Source organism: Tamandua tetradactyla, chromosome 11 (assembly GCF_023851605.1).
Source record: "Tamandua tetradactyla isolate mTamTet1 chromosome 11, mTamTet1.pri, whole genome shotgun sequence".
In the NCBI taxonomy this organism is placed as follows: domain Eukaryota; kingdom Metazoa; phylum Chordata; class Mammalia; order Pilosa; family Myrmecophagidae; genus Tamandua; species Tamandua tetradactyla.
Genome location: NC_135337.1, coordinates 92,040,770 through 92,060,313, shown reverse-complemented (window position 1 = coordinate 92,060,313; position 19,544 = coordinate 92,040,770). Strand labels below are relative to the sequence as shown.

Here is a 19,544-nt window from a genome sequence, read left to right as displayed (position 1 = left end):
ATACCCAGCAATGGTATTGCTGGGTCGTATGGCAATTCTATATTCAGCTTTTTGAGGAACCGCCAAACTGCCTTCCACAGTGGTTGCACCATTTGACATTCCCACCAACAGTGGATAAGTATGCCTCTTTCTCCGCATCCTCTCCAGCACTTGTCATTTTTCTGTTTTGTTGATAATGGCCATTCTGGTGGGTGTGAGATGATATCTCATTGTGGTTTTGATTTGCATTTCTCTAATGGCCAGGGACATTGAGCATCTCTTCAGGGAAATAATAGTCTCTTGAACAAATCGTGCTGGGACAATGGAATATCCATATCCAAAATAAACTCAGAGGACCCCTATCACATAAACTTGACAAAAGTTAAATCCAAGAAGAAAATGTAAGAAAGCATCTTTAAGACCTTGTGGTAGGCAGTAGTACCTTATATCCAAAGTACAAGAAATGAAACAAAAAAGAAACAAACAGGACCCTCTCAAAGTTGAATACTTTTCTACATCAAAGAACTTTGTCAAAGCCTGTTCAGTGGGAGAAAATATTGGGAAACCACATACCCAATAAGGGTTTAATACCCAGAATATATACAGAAATCCTACAACTCAGCAACAAAAAGACAAACCACCCAATTTTAAAAATGGGCAAAAAACCTGAATAGACATTTCTTCAAAAAGGATACACAATTGGCTGAAAGTCACACAAAAAAGATGATTAAAATCATCAATACCTAAAATGGAAATCCAAATCAAAACCACAGTGAGGTATCATTTCACATCTACTAGAATGGCCAATAAAATACAAACAGAAAACTACAAGTATTGGAAAGGATGTGGAGAAATAGGAGCAGTTATTCACTGTTGGTGGGAATGGAATGTAAAATGGTACAGCTGCTGTGGCAGGACAGTTTGGCGGTTCCTCAGAAAGCTAAGTATATAACTGCAATACTAACTAGCAATCCCATTACTAGGTATACGGTCAGAAGAAACGAAAGCTGAGACACAAACAGACATTTGCTAATGTTCATAGCAGTATTCACAATTGCCAAAGATGGAAACAACCCAAACGTCCCATCAAATGATGACTGGTTGAACAAAATATAGTATATACATACAATGGAGTATTTTTCTGCTGTTAAGAACAGAAAATGAAATTCTGATGGATATGACAACATGGATGAACCCTGAAGACAGGTTGAGTGAGATAAGCCAGGCACGAAAGGACAAACATTACATGATTTCGCTAAAATGAATGAAACATGATGAAGAAACTCATAGAGTTAATATGCAGAATATAGGTTACAAGAAGATAGAATGAGGGTAGAGAATGGGGAGCTGATACTTAATTTGTGCAAAATTTTTAAGAAGATTGATTGTAAAGGCTTGGAAATGGATAGAGGTGATGGTAGCACATTATTGTGAGTGTAATTTACAGCACTAAGTTGTGTGTTTGATTGATTGGAACACAAAGTTTAGGGTTGTATATATCACTAGAAGGAAAGCTAGACAATTAAACACTGCAGTGGATAACACAGTGAACACTGTTGTGAATGATGAAGGTGGCAAACAGCTCAAATATCATGAACTAGTACAAATATATTTCGCTATAACATGGTGCAAATGATAGAATGGTATATGGGGAAAAATACAAGCAATGTGAAAAAATACAAGCAATGCGGACTATAGTTAACAATAATATTTTAATATTATTCCATCAGTTGTAACAAACACACCACACCAATGCTAAGTATTCATAAGAGGGGGGAATAAGGGTCATGATGTTTTCTTTTTGGAGCAAGGTCATAGTCACGTTCATGTTTGTGTGGTTGGGCAAGTACTGGCCTGTCTGTTGCAATGAGGACATTTCATAAAATTAGATCATGATCATGTCAGCTGCATCCACAGCTGATTCCATTTGTAGTCAGCCAAAGGGGAGTGTCTTCTGCAATGAGTGATGCTTAATCTAATCACAGGAAGGCTTTTAAGGAGGATTCAGAAGAGACAGGATTGTCCTGTTTCAGCTGGTGAGCCTCTCCTGTGGAGTTCATCCAGACCCTCCATCGGAATCATCAGCTTCACAGCCTGCCCTGCGAATTTTGGACTCTGTGTTCCTGAAGACACGTGAGACACTTTCATAAATTTTATATTTCTGAGTGTTTCCTGTTGATTCTGTTTCTCCAGAGAACCCTAACAAATACATCTTGGTACGAGGAGTGGTTCTTAAGAAACAGAATCTTAAAAATGGGTTTCTATGAATGGTTTTCTACTCCGACTGGACTCAAAGACACTAAGGATTCTGATTCCCATAATCAGAACAACACTCCCAATCCACGGAGTGAGCTGGGAAAACAGACAGTTAAAATATCACCATTCGATTCTCCTAATGCTTCGCTTGTACGAAGTCAGGCTCTGGGGGATGAGGTTTTTGACACCTTTATTGAGTTTTGTAGAAATAAGAGGCATAGAGATGTTGGCTGGTTGTCAGATACACTGGGTACATTAAGGAGTGAAAGGGATGGGCTTAAGGCTTCAAATGAGAAGCTTAAGCACCGTCTGATAGATGCAGACGTTTCTATGAGTATCCTGAAGGAAAATCTTATTTCCTGTAGCCGTAGACTTGAGATCTCTGAAAATCAGACTCAGAATCTTGTTGTTAGACTAGCAACCTTACAACGTAAACTGAAATCTCAATCTTGCATGGTGTCTGCCGTTAAAGTGAGGGTATTGACTGGAAAGGAGTGGGACCCTCAAAAATGGGATGGTGACATATGGATTGATAACGATGTCAGGGGTGAGGTCGAAACCCTAGGTCATGCTGAGTCTTCTCGAGATAACCCTGTAATAGTTTGCCCTGAGGACATAACCGCCCCACCTCCAGCCTGCCTTGAGGAGTTGGCCACCCAACCTCCTCCTGAAGGGATTAGCCCTAGAGTGATTAATCCTGTTTCACCAGATGAAACTGCAAATGAAGGCTTTGAAGCAAATGGCTTAGAAGATATTTCTAGTTTTTTTCATGACCCACCCCCACCACCCCTCATTTCTTCCAGACCTATAACTAGACTAAAGTCCCAACAAGCCCCTAAAGGTGAGGTACAAAGTATTACACATGAGGAGGTACATGATACTCCAAAGAACTGTGTGAGTTTTCCAATTTATATAGACAGAAATCAGGGGTATATGTGTGGTAACGGATTTTAAGGGTGTGGGATAATGGTGGGAGGAATATAAGGCTGGATCAGGCTGAATTGATTGATATGGGCCTACTAAACACAGATTCTGGATTCAATGTTATAGCTCAAGGGGTTAGAAATGGTAGAAACAGTTTGTTTGGATGGTTGGTTGAAACATGGATCAAAAGGTGGTCGACATTACCTGAGGCTGAAATGCCAGAACTGCCCTGGTATAATGTAGATGAGGGGATCCAGAGGGTTAGAGAGATTGGAATTTTAGAGTGGATTTAATCTGCAAAGCCTGCTCTTATACCCCAGGAATGTCCAGAGGATGCACTTTTTACCAGAACAGTGAGAAATAAATTTGTGAGACTAGCACCATTGCCCCTGAAGACCTCTGAGGTTGCACTTCTTTGTAGGTCAGATATTATTGTAGGAACTGCTGTCACTCAGCTAGAATCCCTAAACACAATGGAGATAACCGAATCCTGAGTTGGCAGGAGCCAGGTGGCAGCACTTAATCACCAGAGACAGGGTGGACGTGGTTATTATGATAGACAGCAAATTCAAAGCAGGAGTCAAAATAATGTGACTCACAAAGATTTGTGGCATTGGCTAGTAAATCATGGGGTACCTAGAAATACAAGAGAAGGGCAGTCTACTAAATTCTTGTTCGAGCTGTATAAACAAAAGAGTTCTAGGTCAAGTGAACAGAAATCTAACCTGAATTACAAAAACAGAGTCACAGCCCCTAAATCAATTTCCAGACTTGAAACAGTTTACAGACCCAGAGCCCCTTGAATGAAGGATAGGCCAGGTCCCTTTGGGGAAGAACCCTGTTACACTGCCACATATTTATAGTGTTAATCTTCCTCCAAGCCTTCCCCAAGGAGACCAATGGCCTTTTTACCAGAGTAACTGTGCACTGGGGAAAAGGAAATGATCAAATATTTCAGGGATTATTAGACACTGGTTCAGAAGTGATATTAATTCCAAGGGACTCAAAATGTCACTCTGGTCCATCAATCAGAGTGGTAGCCAATGAATGCCAGGTGATCAATGGAGTTTCAGGTCTGACTCACAGTGGGTCCAGTGAGCCCCTGGACCCATTCTGTAGTTAATTCCCCAGTTCCAGAATGTATAATTGGTATAGATATATTGAGCAACTGGCAGAATCCCCACACTGGCTTTCTAACTTGTGCAGTGAGGGCTATTATGGTGGGAAAGGCCAAGTGGAAGCCACTAGAACTGCCCCTACCCAGCAAAATAGTAAATTAGGAGGAATATCGGATTCCTGGAGGGATTGCAAAGATTACTGCAACTCTTCAGGACTTAAAGGACGCAGGGGTGGTGATTCCCACCACATCCCCATTCAACTCTATTTGGCCTGTGAAGAAAACAGACAGGTCTTGGAGGATGACAGTGGATTATCGTTAAGTTCAACCAGGTGGCTCCAATTGCGGCTGCTGTTCTAGATGTGGTATCATTGCTTGAACAAATCAATATATCCCCTGGTACCTGGTATGCAGCTATTGATCCGCAAATGCTTTTTTCTCAATAGCTCTTAGTAAGGGCCACCAGAAACAGTTTGCTTTCAGCTGCCAAGGTCAGCAACATACTTTCACTGTCCTACCTCAGGGGTATATCAACTCTCCAGCCCTATGTCATAATCTTGTCCACTGGGACGTGGATCGTTTCTACCTCTCATGAGACATCACACTGGTCCATTATATTGATGATATCATGTTGATTGGACCTAGTGAGCAAGAAGTAGCAACCACTCTAGACTTACTGGTAAGGAATTTGCGTGTCAGAGGATGGGAGATAAATCCAACAAAAATAGAGGGGCCTTTCAACTCAGTGAAATTTCTAGGTGTGCAGTGGTGTGGGGTATGTCAAGACATCCATTCTAAGGTGAAGGAGAAGTTGCTGCATCTGGCCCTTCCTAGGACCAAAATAGAGGCACAACACCTAGTTGGTCTTTTTAGATTCTGGCGACAATATATTCTTCATTTGGGTGTGCTACTCCGGCCCACTTATCGAGTGACCAGACAAGCTGCTAATTTTGAGGGGGACCTGAACAAAAGGAGGCTCTGTGACAGGTCCAGACTGCTGTACAAGCTGCTCTGCCACTTGGGCCACATGATTCAGCAGATCCAATGGTGCTGGAAGTGTCAGTGGCAAATAGAGGTGCTGTCTGCAGCCTTTGGCAGGCCCCTATAGGAGAATCACAATGTAGATCCTGAGAATTTTGGAGCAAAGCCTTACCATCTGCTGCAGATAACTACTCTCCTTTTGAGAAACAGCTTTTAGCCTGCTACTGGGCCTTAGAAGAGACTGAATGCTTAACCATGGGCCACCAATTTACCATGAGACCTGAGTTGCCTATCATGAGCTGGGTGTTGGTGTGTCTGACCCACCAAGCCATAAAGTTGGGCATGTGCAGCAACACTCTATTGTAAAATGGAAATGGTATATATGATATAGAGCCAGAGCAGGTCCTGAAGGCACAAGTAAAAAGTTACATGAAGAAGTGAACCAAATACCCATGGTCTCCACTCCTACCACATTACCTTCTCCTTCTCAGACCAGAGCTATGGCCTCTTGGGGAGTTCCTTACAGTAAATTGACTGAGGAAGAGAAAACCTTGGAGGAAGAGAAAACCTTGGCCTGGTTTACAGATGGTTCAGCACGATATGCAGGTACCACCCGAAAGTGGACAGCTGCAGCATTACAACCCCTTTCTGGGGTGTCCCTGAAAGACAATGATGAGAGGAAATCCTTCCAGTGGGCAGAACTTCGAGCAGTGCACCTGGTTGTTCATTTTGCTTGGAAGGAAAACTGGCCAGAAGTGCATTTATATACTGACTCATGGGCTGTTGCTAATGGCTTAGCTGGATGGTCAGGGACTTGGAAAGACCATAATTGGAAAATTGGTGACAAAGAGGTCTGGGGAAGAAGTATGTGTATAGACCTTTCTGAGTGGGCTAAAAACATGAAGATATTTGTGTCCCATGTGAACGCACACCAGAGGGTGACTTCAGCAGAGGAAGGTTTTAATAATCAAGTGAATAAGATGATCCATTCTGTGGATGGATACCAGTCAGCCTCTTTCCCAGCAGCTCCTGTCATTGCCCAATGGGCTCATGAACAGTGGTCATGGTGGTAGGGATGGAGGTTATGCATGGGCTCAGCAACATGGACTTCCACTCACCAAGGCTGACTTGGCTACAGCCACTGCTGAGTGCACAATCTGCCAGCAGCAGATACCTACACTCAGCCCCTGATATGGCACGATTCCCCAAGGTGACCAGCTAGCTACATGGTGGCAGGTTGATCACGTTGGACCACTCCCTTCATGGAAGGGGCAGCAATTTGTTCTAACTGGAACAGACACATACTCTGGATATGGGTTTGCTTTCCCTGCATGCAATGCTTCTGCCAAAACTACCATCCATGGGCTTACAGAATGCCTTATCCATCGTCATGGTATTCCACATAGCATTGCTTCTGATCAAGGAACACACTTTACAGCAAATGAAGTGTGGAAATGGGCACATGCTCATGGAGTTCTCTGGTCTTACCATGTTCCTCATCATCCAGAAGCAGCTGGATTGACAGAACGGTGGAATGGCCTTTTGAAAACTCAATTATGGTGCCAACCAGGTGGCAATACCTTGAAAGGCTGGGTAATGTTCTCCAGGAAGCTGTATATGCTCTGAATCAACATCTGCTGTACGATACTGTTTCTCCCCTAGCCAAGATCCACGGGTCCAGGAACCAAAGGGTGGAAAAGGGAGTGCTACCACTCACTATTACCCCTAGTGATTCACTAGGAAAATTTTTGCTTCCTGTCCCTGCAACCCTGAGCTCTGCTGGTCTACAGGTTTTAGTTTCAAAACGGGGAGTGTTTCCACCAGGAGAAATGACAATGATTCCACTGAACTGGAATCTAAGACTGCCACCTGGTCACTTTGGGCTACTGATGCCCCTGGATCAACAAGCCAAGAAGAGGATTACATTACTGTCTGGGGTGATTGACCCTGACTATCAGAGGGAAGTAGGACTACAACTACATAATGGAGGTAAAGAAGAGTTTTCTTGGAATATAGGCGATCCCCTAGAACGTCTTTTAGTACAACCATGCCCTGTGATTAAGATCAATGGAAAATTCTAACAACCCAATCCAGGCAGGACTACCAATGGCTCTGAAACTTCAGGAATGAAGGTTTGAGTCACCCACCAGACAAAGACCCACGGCCAGCTGAAGTGCTTCCTGAGGGTAAAGGCAACATAGAATGGGTAGTGGAAGAAGGTAGTGATAAATATGAACTTCGACCACATGATTAGTTACAGAAACGAGGACTGTAATGCTGTTTTGTTCATGTTATACTATTTAAGTTGTAAGATATCAAGTTTAAGAATGAATGTTGCCCAAGGATTTGCACCCTATTCTGGAGAGATTTAATGTGTTTCCAGTTATATGCAGTTGAGTGTTGTTAGGTAAAAGAAAAATGTGTTTTATTGTTTTACTTGGAAGTTGAGTATGGTTTAAGATGATATCTATAGCTGCCAAGTTAACAAGGGGTAGACTGTCATGGTCAGGTTCATGTGTCAACTTGGTCAAGCTGTGGTACCTGTTTGCCTGGTTGGGCAAGTGCTGGCCTGTCTGTTGCAATGAGGACATTTCATAGAATTAGATCATGATCACGTCAGCTGCATCCACAGCTGATTTCATTTGTAGTCAGCCAAAGGGGAGTGTCTTCTGCAATGAGTGATGCTTAATCTAATCACTGAAAGCCTTTTAAGGAGGATTCAGAAAAGACAGACTCTTCCTGTTTCAGCTGGTGAGCCTCTCCTGTGGAGTTCATCCAGACCCTCCATCAGAATCATCAGCTTCACGGCCTGCCCTGCGGATTTCAGACTCCGCATTCCCGCGGTCACATGAGACACTTTTATAAATTTTATATTTGCGAGTGTTCCCTGTTGATTCTGTTTCTCCAGAGAACCCTAACTAATACAAGCAATGAAAATGTTCTAAACATTGATTGTGGTGATAAAGGTCTAACTCTGTGATTATACTGCGCACCACTGATTGTACATGTTGGGTGGATTATATAATGGGTGAGGACAAGTGCTTTAAAAAAGAGAAAGAAAGAAAGCCCAGGAGCAGATGGCTTCACAAGTGTATTCTACCAATTACTACAATCCTGCTAAAACTCTCCCAAAAAACTAAAGAGGGGGAAACACTACCTACCTCATTCTGAGGTCAACATCACCCTAATACCAAAGCCAGATAAAGATACTACAAGAAAATTGCAGACCAGTTTCTCTTGTGAATATAAATGCAAAAATTCTCAACAAAGTACTTGCAAATCAAATCCAACAACACATCAAGAGAACTACACACTATGATCAAGTGTTTTATCCCACATATGCAAGAATGGTTCAACATAAGAAAATTAATTAATGTAATATATTATACAAAAACATGATAAGCTCAAGTGATACAGAAAAGGAATTTGACAAAATTCAGCAATCTCTCTTGATCGAAACACTTAGGAAAATACGAACAGAAGGAATCAAATTCGGCAAAGTAGCAGGATACAAGGTCAACACACAATTATCAATAGGGTTTTTATATTCTACTAATGAGCAAATGAGAAGGAAATCAAGAAAAAATTTCAATTCACAATAGCAACTACAAGAATCAAATACTTAGAATGAATTTAACCAATAATGTAAATGACCTGTATAAAGCAACAAAAGATTGCTACAAGAAATCAATGTAAGCCTAATAAATAGAAGGACATTTTGTGCTCATGGATTGGAAGACTAAATATCATCAAGATGTCAATTCCACCCAAATTACAACAGAGATTCAATCAATCCCAGTCAAAATTACAACAGCCCACTATGTGGAAATAAAAAAGCCAATAAGCAAATTTATTTAGAAGGGTAAAGGGCTCCATACAGCCAAAAACATCTTGAAAAAGAAGAATACAGTTGAGGAATACACTATCACTACTTTCTGACTTTAAACCATATTACAAAGCTAGTGAGCAAAATAGCATGGTAGTAAGACTTTTGGCAGATGGCAGAATAGGATAGGCCAAGTTGTCCTCTGCTCCAAGAAACAACTAGAGAAGTGAAAGAAAAGAGATGAGGACACTGATTCCAGGGTGCAGATGACCTGAGAGGGTCTTATACACTACTAGGGAGGTCCTGGATATAAAAGTTGAGGAAATGGGATGCAGAGAACCAGAGACCATCCAGCCAGTGCAAAGAGTCTAACATGTCCCTTTCCACTTGGAGGCTGGGAGCCCTGATAATGCACCGACACAGAGGCAGGGACTAGAAGTAAGCCAAGCCATGTTCCTTGAATGCACCACAACCACACATACTGTCCCCACCCACAACCTGCACCCACCCCAGTGTCCCATGTACCGATCCCCATCTCCCAGCACCCACTGGCACACCAAGCATCCCTGCCCCACCACCACAGGAGCCTCACATCACTGCCCCACTACTCCTGCTCCACTCATGTACACACCTACATCTGACAGTTACTCCCAGAGGACCCCTTTTGTTGCTCAGCTTCACTCCCTAAGCCCAACACTGCAAATAAAATCATTACCCTCTCCCCTAGGTAGGACATGACATCCAAGGGTGAAAGTCTCCCTGACCACGTGGGATATGACTCGCAGGGATGAGCCTGGCCCTAGCACCGTGGGATCAACAATGCCTTCTTGACCAAAAGAGGGAAAAGAAGTGTAACAAATAAGTTATTAGTGGCTGAGAGTGTTCAAATAGAGTAAAGAGGCTACTCTGGGGGCTACTTTTTACTTATTTTTTAACTTTTTTTATTGTATAGGATAACATATATACAAAGCAAAGAAATAAAAGCGCAATAGTTTTCAAAGCACTCTTCAACAAGTGGTTACAGGACAAATCCCAGAGTTTGCCATGGGCTAACATACGATCCTCTCATATTTCTCCTTCAAGCTGCTCCAGAATATAGGAGGCTAGAGGGCTTAAATATTTTTTTATCATCACAATTGACTTTTTTTCCTTCACACAAACTTCAGCTAGATATTGCTATTTATCATGGCTTGCAAACCACAACCAAAACCATTCTTGCCAACCCTAATGAACACCTAAGGTTTTATCTGAGATTCTACAAAAGTTCCATGCACTATGATTACTTTCTGGAAACCTACAACCTCCAAATAGGTTCCTAGGCCAGTTAAGTTCTCAAACCCAGAGGGGCCAGCCTCTCCAGAACCTCAACTAGTTCCATTTCCCTATCCCATATTATCAACAGACCTTTCCAACAAGAAAAAGTTAGAATAGGTATAACCAAAATACCCCCTCAAGATTGGGGGAAAGATAGAGGAGAAGGTGAAGATAGATCAGAGAAGATAGGATCTAACAAATGAGTATGGCTACTGAATCATTACACTGATATTTTTTTTGCCTCCAGTGTCTTGGAGCAGTTAGAAGAAAAATCCTAAAATGTCGAACTGTAAGCCATACCAAACTCTGAAATCTGTTCTATAACTAATTGTTGCAGTGTGATTTGATACGTATTGCTTTTTTTGGATATATGTTATTTTTCACAATAAAAATATATAAACAGCATGGTATTGATGCAAGGACAGTTTTATTAACCAATGGAATCAAATTGAGAGTTCAGAACTAGAACCTCACATCTATGGGCAATTGATTTTTGACAGGGCTGCCAAATCCACTCAATTGGGAGCATATAGCCTCTTCAACAAATGATATTAGAAGAATTGTATATTCAGAAAAAGAAACAGCGTCCCTATCTCACACTTTATACAAAAATTAACTCAAAATGGATCAAAGACTTCAATGTAAGAGCAAAAGCTATAAAAATCTTAAAACACTGGAGGAAATCCTCATGACCTTGGATTTGGCAAAGGATTCTTAGATATGACCCAAAAAGAATAAGCAAGGAAGGAAAAAATAGGTCAAATAAAAGGATCAGGCAATAAGCAAAAGCAAGACCAGAAAAAATAGAAACTTAAACTTTTGTGCATCTAGAAAGTGAAAAGACAACTTAAAGAATGCAACAAAATATTTGGAAATCATGTATCTTGTTAAGGGTTCACTATCCAAATTAGATAAAAAGAACTCCTATAAATCAATTTAAAACTTGGACAAAGGGCCGCAGCCTTCAACAACCATCATTCTGATCAGTCAGGAACCACTGACTCCGTGGCAAGACCTTGTACCAGCAAAGATAATAACTCACTGAAGACTCAGATGATGGTTAGCATTTTTTTAGGGATGAAAAAAAATTTTTTAATTAAAAAAAAATTGGGGCAAAGGATTAAAATAGACAGCCCTCCAGAGATGTTATACAAATGGTCAACAAACATATGAAAAGATACTCTACATTATTAGTCATAAGGGAAATGCAAATCAAACCACAATGAAAATACTACTTCACAAGCACTAGGATGACTGCAAGCACAAAATAAGTGCAGCAAGGATACAAAGAAATGGAGCCCTACTAGATTGCAAATGAAATGTAAAATGGTTCAGCTGCTGTAGAAAATGGTTTGGAAGTCCCTCAAATAATTAAACCTAGCACTACCATATAACCCAGCAATACCACTCCTAGATTTATACCCAAAAGAATTCAAAACAGGTACTGAAACAAGTACTTGTACATAAAAGTTCATAGCATTATTATTCACAAATGCCAATAGATAGAAACAATCCAAGTTTACTGACAGATGAATGGATAAATGAAATGTTATGCAGTGGAATATTATTCAGCTATTAAAAATAATAAAGTTCTGATATATGCTACCACATGGATGACTCTTGAAAAAAATTACATTAAGTGAAAGAAACCCAACACAAATGTTATATATTGTATGATTCCATTTATATAAAATACGGAATAAATCCATAAAGATTGAAAGCAGATCAATGGTTGCAAGGGCTGGAGATTGGGAGTGACCTATTAATAGAAATGTGGCTTCCATTTGGGTGATGAAAATGTTTTGGAACTAGAGAGAGGTGGTGGTTGGAAAACACTGCGAAAGGAATAAATGATACTGAACTGTCATTCTAAAATGGTTACTTTTATGTTATGTGCATTTTACCTCAAAAAAAGAAGAAGAAGCATAAAGTACATATCCACGTCTTTCCAAATATTTATATGAAAAATGGTGAAACAAAAGAAAAGAAATATTCCAAATAGTTTGGCTATATCAAGAGCCTGGTAATGATATGGTGTCATATGTCAATATGGTGTCAAAATCATAGAATTTAACAAGAATGTACCACTGGAAAATTGAGGCTGACTGCAAACAAAGCAAAATCAGGAAAACAATACAGGAAGGTATTTGAGAAATAAGCTACCTGAAAATAAAGAAATTTTCAAATAAACTGGGCAGACATTCCTGATAGACCAAAAAAACGTTGAGAAGATGGACAGAAATTTAAAATGTAAAAGGAAGCTGACGGTACTTGAAAACCTCAGAAAACAAATGTCCTCAGACTTCTCAGAAGAATACACCTTAAAAAGTTTCCCAAGGGACATTTCCAAATGTACTGCCCATCTTCCAATGGTAGGTCTGCTCCTCAGACCACCATATCAGCTTGAGAACTCACCCTGTAGAACTCTTCTCTCCTCTGGCCTTAGCTCTTCTTCTTGTTCCAACTGAGAGATTAGATTGGGTTTGCACATTTCATACCCTGCTCAAGGAAAAGACATATGAAGGAAAAGGATTATGCAAGATATGACAAGCATTTCCTTGAATCAGGAACCAACACTTTAGCCTTCAGAGATTCTGAGGAAAATCAAATCTAACTTTATAAACAGCAAAATAATCATGCAAAATTCTTAGTAAATGCACTAAAACTATTTTAAAAGGAACACAAATGCAAGCATATTCTCTCCCTGCATGCAAATGATTCGAAAACTCTAAGCCCTGAAACTCATGCTCAGTTTTATACACATTTAAAATCTTATGGTTTTTAATCCATAAAGGAAATGAAATCATTTATTTAGACAGATGTTCTGTTTCAGTGGAAGCCACTAGACTCTGGTCCATGAGGCCAGAGACCATGTCTATGTTTACCACTATATTCCCAGTTAGCCGGATGGATATTTAGAAAACATCCATTTAATAAAGGCCTCAATAAAGAAATATAAACATCTTACCTAGTACAACCAGGTTCTTGTAGTTCTCCAGCATCACATCTCTGTAAAGACTTCTTTGCATTTGATCCAACAAAGTCCACTCCTCCTGGGTGAAATCCATGGCCACATCCTCAAATGTCACTAAATCCTATACCATTATATACATGCTGGCTTCAGCTAAACACCATCTTCTTCGGTGTTCTCAGGAAAATGGATGCGAGATTGAGAAAGGAGACCCAATGTCTAGAAACTACTTCTGAGCTAAATCCTCAGGTTTCTCTTCTCCTCTCTCACTACAGATACTGCCTGATGATCTCACTTAGACTTAGGACTTTCCCAGCAGCACTGAAGAATGACTGAATTTACACTACTTTACTATGGGCTCTTCTCACTTTATTCCTGTACTTATTGGCTACAGTTAACTGTGAACACATTGCAACACTCACAAAATCTGAAAAATAAGTTATTTTACAGTGACATAGAAATCCTTGAGATTAGACGTGTTCAATTCTTTTCCTACAATCTATCACAGCAAAACAAAAGCCCACAAACATGACTGAAGAAGATAAAAAACTTAAAAATATTGAGACAGCAGAATTATTTCTAATGCAATCCTTGTATAACCTGAGAAGGCATTGCTCCTGAAGCTATTCAACAGAACTCATTCTCTGTGCAAGACCCTATTTTTTTTAAGATTGGAGACACTGCAAGACCACCTAATGGGAACAATCACAGCATTCTGTAAAAAAGTCAACTTTCCACTTGCCTGAGAAGAATCTGTCATCGATGCAGTCACCATCCTTGCCTCCTTGGTTTTCCACTCATGAAGACAGAAAAAATCCTGAGAAAAAAGACCTCAGGAAGAATGACAATGGCATGAAATTCCAAGCCAGTCCACAATACAAGCAATCACATATCTAGAATATCTTCCACACCATATACATAACACACCAAAACACAGTACTTCTTCCACAACTTGCCAAAGAAGCCCTGACTTACTTGAAGTCACAAAAGGTTCTCTGGATCTTGCTACCTGCTGGGGAATGAATCACGTTTCCCACAAAAGACATGTTGAAGCTTTAATCCATTTTCCCTGGTTGTGAAACCATTTGTAAATAAGACCTTTGAAAATGTTATTATTAGTTAACATATGGGCTCATTTGTGAATAGAATCTTTAAAGACTTTATTTAAATGAGCCCAAACTGAATCAGGTGGTCCTTAATCTAAATGACTGAAGTCCTTATAAGTTAGAAGCCACAGAGATGAAAGATACTGCCATATGATGGAGGCAGAGATGCAACCCAAGGAACCCCAAGAATTGTGGCAAGCCAGCACCAGTGTGCTACAGTCTCCAGGAGAAAGCATGGCCTGTTGAGAACTTGATTTTGGACTTTTAGCATCCAAAACCATTAGCCAATAAATTCCTGTTGCCTAAGACAATCAGTGTGTAGTAATTCCCATAGCAGCCCGGGCACACTAAGCTACCATCCATAAGTAAGACGTTAAAAATTGCATTTTATAGATACATAAATTAAAATATAAAGAGATAGAGCTGTTTGTTTACCAGATGTGTTAAAACTCATAAACATTTTATCTCCCCCAAAAAGCACATACACTCCTCCACGCATCCCAAATCCCAGAAACTTGACTTATACAAACCTTCACCCATTTCATTCCCTAGTCAATGGCCTAGGGCTTACCTGCTCAGCCCTTGCACAGTGGATCTCCCAACTGCGAAAGAGCTACATAAAGGAAGGATTCTAAAAAGGAGCATCAGCAAGCACTTACCACACGAGTCATCAATAGCTGTCAACCTGTATCTGATAAAGAAATTTTCCTGACCATTCATTTTCTTGTTCAGAAGATTCCTTCAGAGAAGTTTGGGACTCTAAGGCGATAGATTGGCCTTGATTTCTCTTAGCACACTTGTGTCTGTGAAATTGTCTCAGAACATCAATTATTATGCAAAAGCCGTATCTCCTCAGTCATCAAACACTGCTCGTTAGCCATCTCTCTAAAGATAAAGTTACATATAAGACAGTTATTAAAAACTGTCCATGCCTAAGAGGTTACCATAAGGGGCTTCACCAAGCTGGTCTGGCCCTTCCAGTCCCCTCTTCTGGAACTGGGCATCTCCTGGGTCCTGGGCCCCCAAGCCTCCTGGTACAAGTTATTCACCCTGCAAATTCTCCAAACTCTTCCTACCACATGCCCATTTCCTTGGATTTGTGTCTCCCTAGGGCCTTCTCTTCACCAAGGGGTTCTGCACAGCTCTCTGGATGTACCCATTCTCTCCACTGCCTGTTACTTAAGCCCCATCCCCACAAAGGCTCTGCCCCAGGTCCTGTGCTTGGCATCTCACCCAATTAATAAAGAGAGCTCCTTCACCTTCCCTTCCTGTGCTCTTCCCCAGGCCAATTAGGAGGGAAGCCACCAGGCATATAGGACATGATCTCCAGCTCTGTCCTGCCAAGCTCCCTGACCCATGGACGGAGGCAGGCTTTTTGTCTGGACACTGTATATGGAATCCCTAGTAAAGTGAAGGGGACTCTGCCATCCTGCTCTATTGATTTGATCCCCATACCCAACTACCACCAGGAGAATGACCTTCATGTCCCCTCTTGCACATATCACCTATCCCACACTCATGCCAAAGTTTCAAGTCTCTCTTGGAGCCCCAGCTGAGGCTGGGTATCCCCAATGGGTTGGGTCAGGCAAGGCCCACTGCTGACCCACTGGCAACCCTCCAAATTGGCTATTAATACTGTCATTTAATCACTAAGAAACCTAAGATTCAGACAGGATTAGCCCACAGTCACTCAGGAAGTGGTGAACCAGAGCTTCATGGCAGGTCAGACTATTAAAAACCTGATCTCCTGTGGTGGTTGTTATCACTGACATAACCAGAATTCAGTCTAGACCTCAGCTAGACACAATGGAGAAGAGAAAAACAAAAGGTTTTCCTCAATGCAGATGCTTCCTGCTTGAGTTTGGATGAGTTTATATCCCTTGCCTCCCTTCTGTTCCTGAATTCTGGCTTATTCCATCGTTCAGTAAGCAAATGTTTTTAAAATGCTTTCCCTTTGCCTTGTCAGGCATTAGGCACTGAGAAGGGAGCAGTGAAGTACAGAAAAAATGTCCCAACAATCAGGGACATCATATTTCAGTGGGGGAAAGCAATTAATAAGCAAATAATTATCACCTGTTGATAAGGGGTATAGTAAAAAAAAAAAACAATCCCATAAGAGTATAAGGTATAAAGTAACACACAAATATACTTATGTTAACAGGATACAATTGGTTGGGGCAATATAACGGCAGAATCAGATAATAATCACATCAGAAGACTCTAGACCTACCTACTGGTATCCACTTTTTTTTTTTTTTTTTCAGTTAGTCAAGCGTGTTTGTGGGGGGAGCTGGTATCCACTTTTTACCCAAAGGCATTAGAACTTGAATATCATCATTTCAGAAAAAAACTCAAAATACATTTCAAATACTGGCCACTTCATCAGAGCCCCAGCATGGGAACACTTGTAACCAGCAGCGAATAGAAAACATACAGAGGGAGTAATGCCAGATTACACTTTGCTCAAGGCCTTTCTTTATCATGGGTCTTCGCAAAGAACCATCTTTTCATCTTTTCATATTATTGATCAGTTCTATTTCTTCCCTTAAGTACTGGTTTTGTGTTTCTTCTCTCAGTACATTTTATTCTCATTTTGTATTTCTTGTTCAAAAGAATTAGAAGGTTTAGTTCCTTTTTTTGAATTACAGCATACATACAACTAAAAGAAGCAACCACGAATAAAAATCTGAACGAACAGTCACCAAATGAACACACCAATGTAACCACCAACCAGGTCAGGAAATGGAATATTTCCAGCACCTTACAGATGCATGCCTCACGCCTTCTCCAAATCACTAACTCTGCTCCTCCCGATGGCACCCGCTACCCTGACACTAACACCTGAGATTGATTTTGCCTGTCTTTGAATTTTTAAAAAATGATATCAAACAACATGCATTCTTTTTTATCTGGCTTCCTTCAATCAACATTATGTTTGTAAGGTCCATCCAAGCTGCTGCATCCATTTACCTGTCACTCGGTCTTTTCTTTGCTAAAGACTATTATGGAGAAAAAAAAAATGTTATAATTCATGCATCCTTCTGTTGACCCACATTTCGGCTGTTTCCAATTTAGGGCTATTTCAGTTAAAATTTAGGTTAGTCAATACTTTTTTTTTTCTTTTTTTGCATGGACAGGCACCAGGAGTCGAACCCGGGTCTCCAAGCATGGCAGGCAAGAACGCTGCCTGCTGAGCCACCGTGGCCCACCCTCAATATCATTTTTAAATGTTTTTATTATGCTTCTCCACCAGCAGTGAATGCACATCCTAACCAACACTTGGTGGTGTCATTTTGAACTATCAAACTCCGTGGATTGTCCTCACTTTGTGGTTTTAATTTGCATTTCCCTGTTTTCTAATGATATTGAGCACCTGTTTAACATATTTGCGGACCATTCTCTTTATTGACGAGTCTATCCAAACTTGCTCATTTCTACTGAGTTTTCATCTAGGGTATTAGTTATATGTGAGACAATTAACGAAAAATTAAGATCAAAGGTTCTATCTGCAACGTGTTTCAAACTCCTTACAAAGAGTTTATCATAAACTGATTATCTATACACACGGAGTTACAGAACACATGCAAAATATCAAATGGCTAATCTACAACAAGGGTACTACAGTACCTGACTTTCAAATTTTCTTTGGTTTAGACATTCTCAAACTAAAAACGGATACGAAATAAACACTTGGTCAAAGCACAGCTGTTTTACAGTCAATACAATGCTAATTTCTGGTGCTAGTAAAATGAAGCCTGCAACTTCTTTCTCCCTGGATTCGCCTCCATTAAGCAGCCCTTTGAGGACGTAAAGACCTGGAGGGGCGGGGGGGGGGGGGGGGGGGTTGCAGTTGATCTCAAGAGAACTTTTTAGCATTCCCGCCTCACTTCAGTAGAAAGGCCGGTTGTAAACCTAAGAAAACATCTCAACACTTGAATAAAGTGCCGAACTTCAATGACCAATGCCCGCAGCCAGAATAACCCCGCCCAGTGCTTACCGGAACGCACCGCAAAAGCCAAGTGGGCGAGAGGAGAACGGCGGGAGCGTTTTCCAGAATGGCGGAGATGCTTCACCTTCTGGATAAAGGGACCGAGGGTGCTTAGGGGGCTTTTGAAGAGGGGCGTACGGCAAATACAGAAAAGACCCCAAGGACACGACCTGACCACATTTCCCGACCCGTCCCTTCCCGAGGACCGGCCCGGAGGAGCAGCCCGGAGGGTGGCGGCGGGAAGTCCGGGTGCGGGATGCCGGCGGAGAAGCGGCTCCCCATCCCGGGAGCGGTTGGGAAAGGCCTGAAGTCCTGGGGCTGAGGGCGGAGCCAGGGGCGGGGCCCTTTGACTCCTTCCCTGGTCTCGCCGGGTCCCTCACGCACACGAAAGGAAAAATCTCCCTCAGGGCCGAACGCCAGCACCAGGCAAGAGGGCGGGCACCCGGAGCGCCCAGCGTTCGCCTTCCGGTTCCGCCTCGCCTCGGCGGAAGGGGCGGGGCATCGGGAGTTCTGGTTTCGATGAAGGTGGGGGCATGGCCGCGCGGAGGGAGCTGCCGCCAGACGAGGGCGGCGAGCTCCGTGTCCGCTTTTCGGGAGCTGAATCCAGACGGACTATCTATGTCGACTGGGTCCAGAGAACGGCGTTTGCTGCGGGGACCAGACGCTAAGGACAAAGTTGAATTCTAAGACCGACTTGGGGGACGGGGCTCGTGGCAGGGGCTGACTCCAGAGCGAGCGGGATTCCGGACAGAATCAGACCCCGGAACCCAGCAGATGCTCACGTTGTTTTCCTTACGTCTTCCTTTACCCACGAAGCGTTAGCTCTGTACACCCGTGTGCACATATTTACAAAGATAAACCTACCGGTTCACGAACAGTCTATCCCCTAATTCATTCGATTCCATCGTTAGACCTTTAATCGTTTTGTTTTGAGATATGTCACATACCATACTCTTAGTATATTCACAGAGTTGTGCGTTCATCACCAAAATCAATTTTAGAACATTTTCATAACCACAGAAAGAAGCCCACACCACCTTGGCCATCATCTCCCATTCCTTCCATATTCTCTATACTCATAC

The 19,544-nt window shown here is 41.7% G+C and overlaps 1 protein-coding gene across 1 annotated transcript in view; it reads right to left on the bottom strand.

Annotated features, from left to right (window-relative positions):
* The window catches only part of ZNF846 (zinc finger protein 846), a 112,163-nt gene extending 93,246 nt beyond the window's left edge, over positions 1-18,917 (bottom strand). The window contains 5 exon segments of the mRNA XM_077121901.1: positions 12,813-12,896; positions 13,366-13,492; positions 14,111-14,199; positions 15,134-15,359; positions 18,472-18,917. Of these exon segments, the coding sequence (XP_076978016.1) occupies positions 12,813-12,896; positions 13,366-13,492; positions 14,111-14,199; positions 15,134-15,194 (361 nt within the window). The 5' untranslated portion in view covers positions 15,195-15,359; positions 18,472-18,917.
* Between the last annotated feature and the right edge of the window lie 627 nt (positions 18,918-19,544).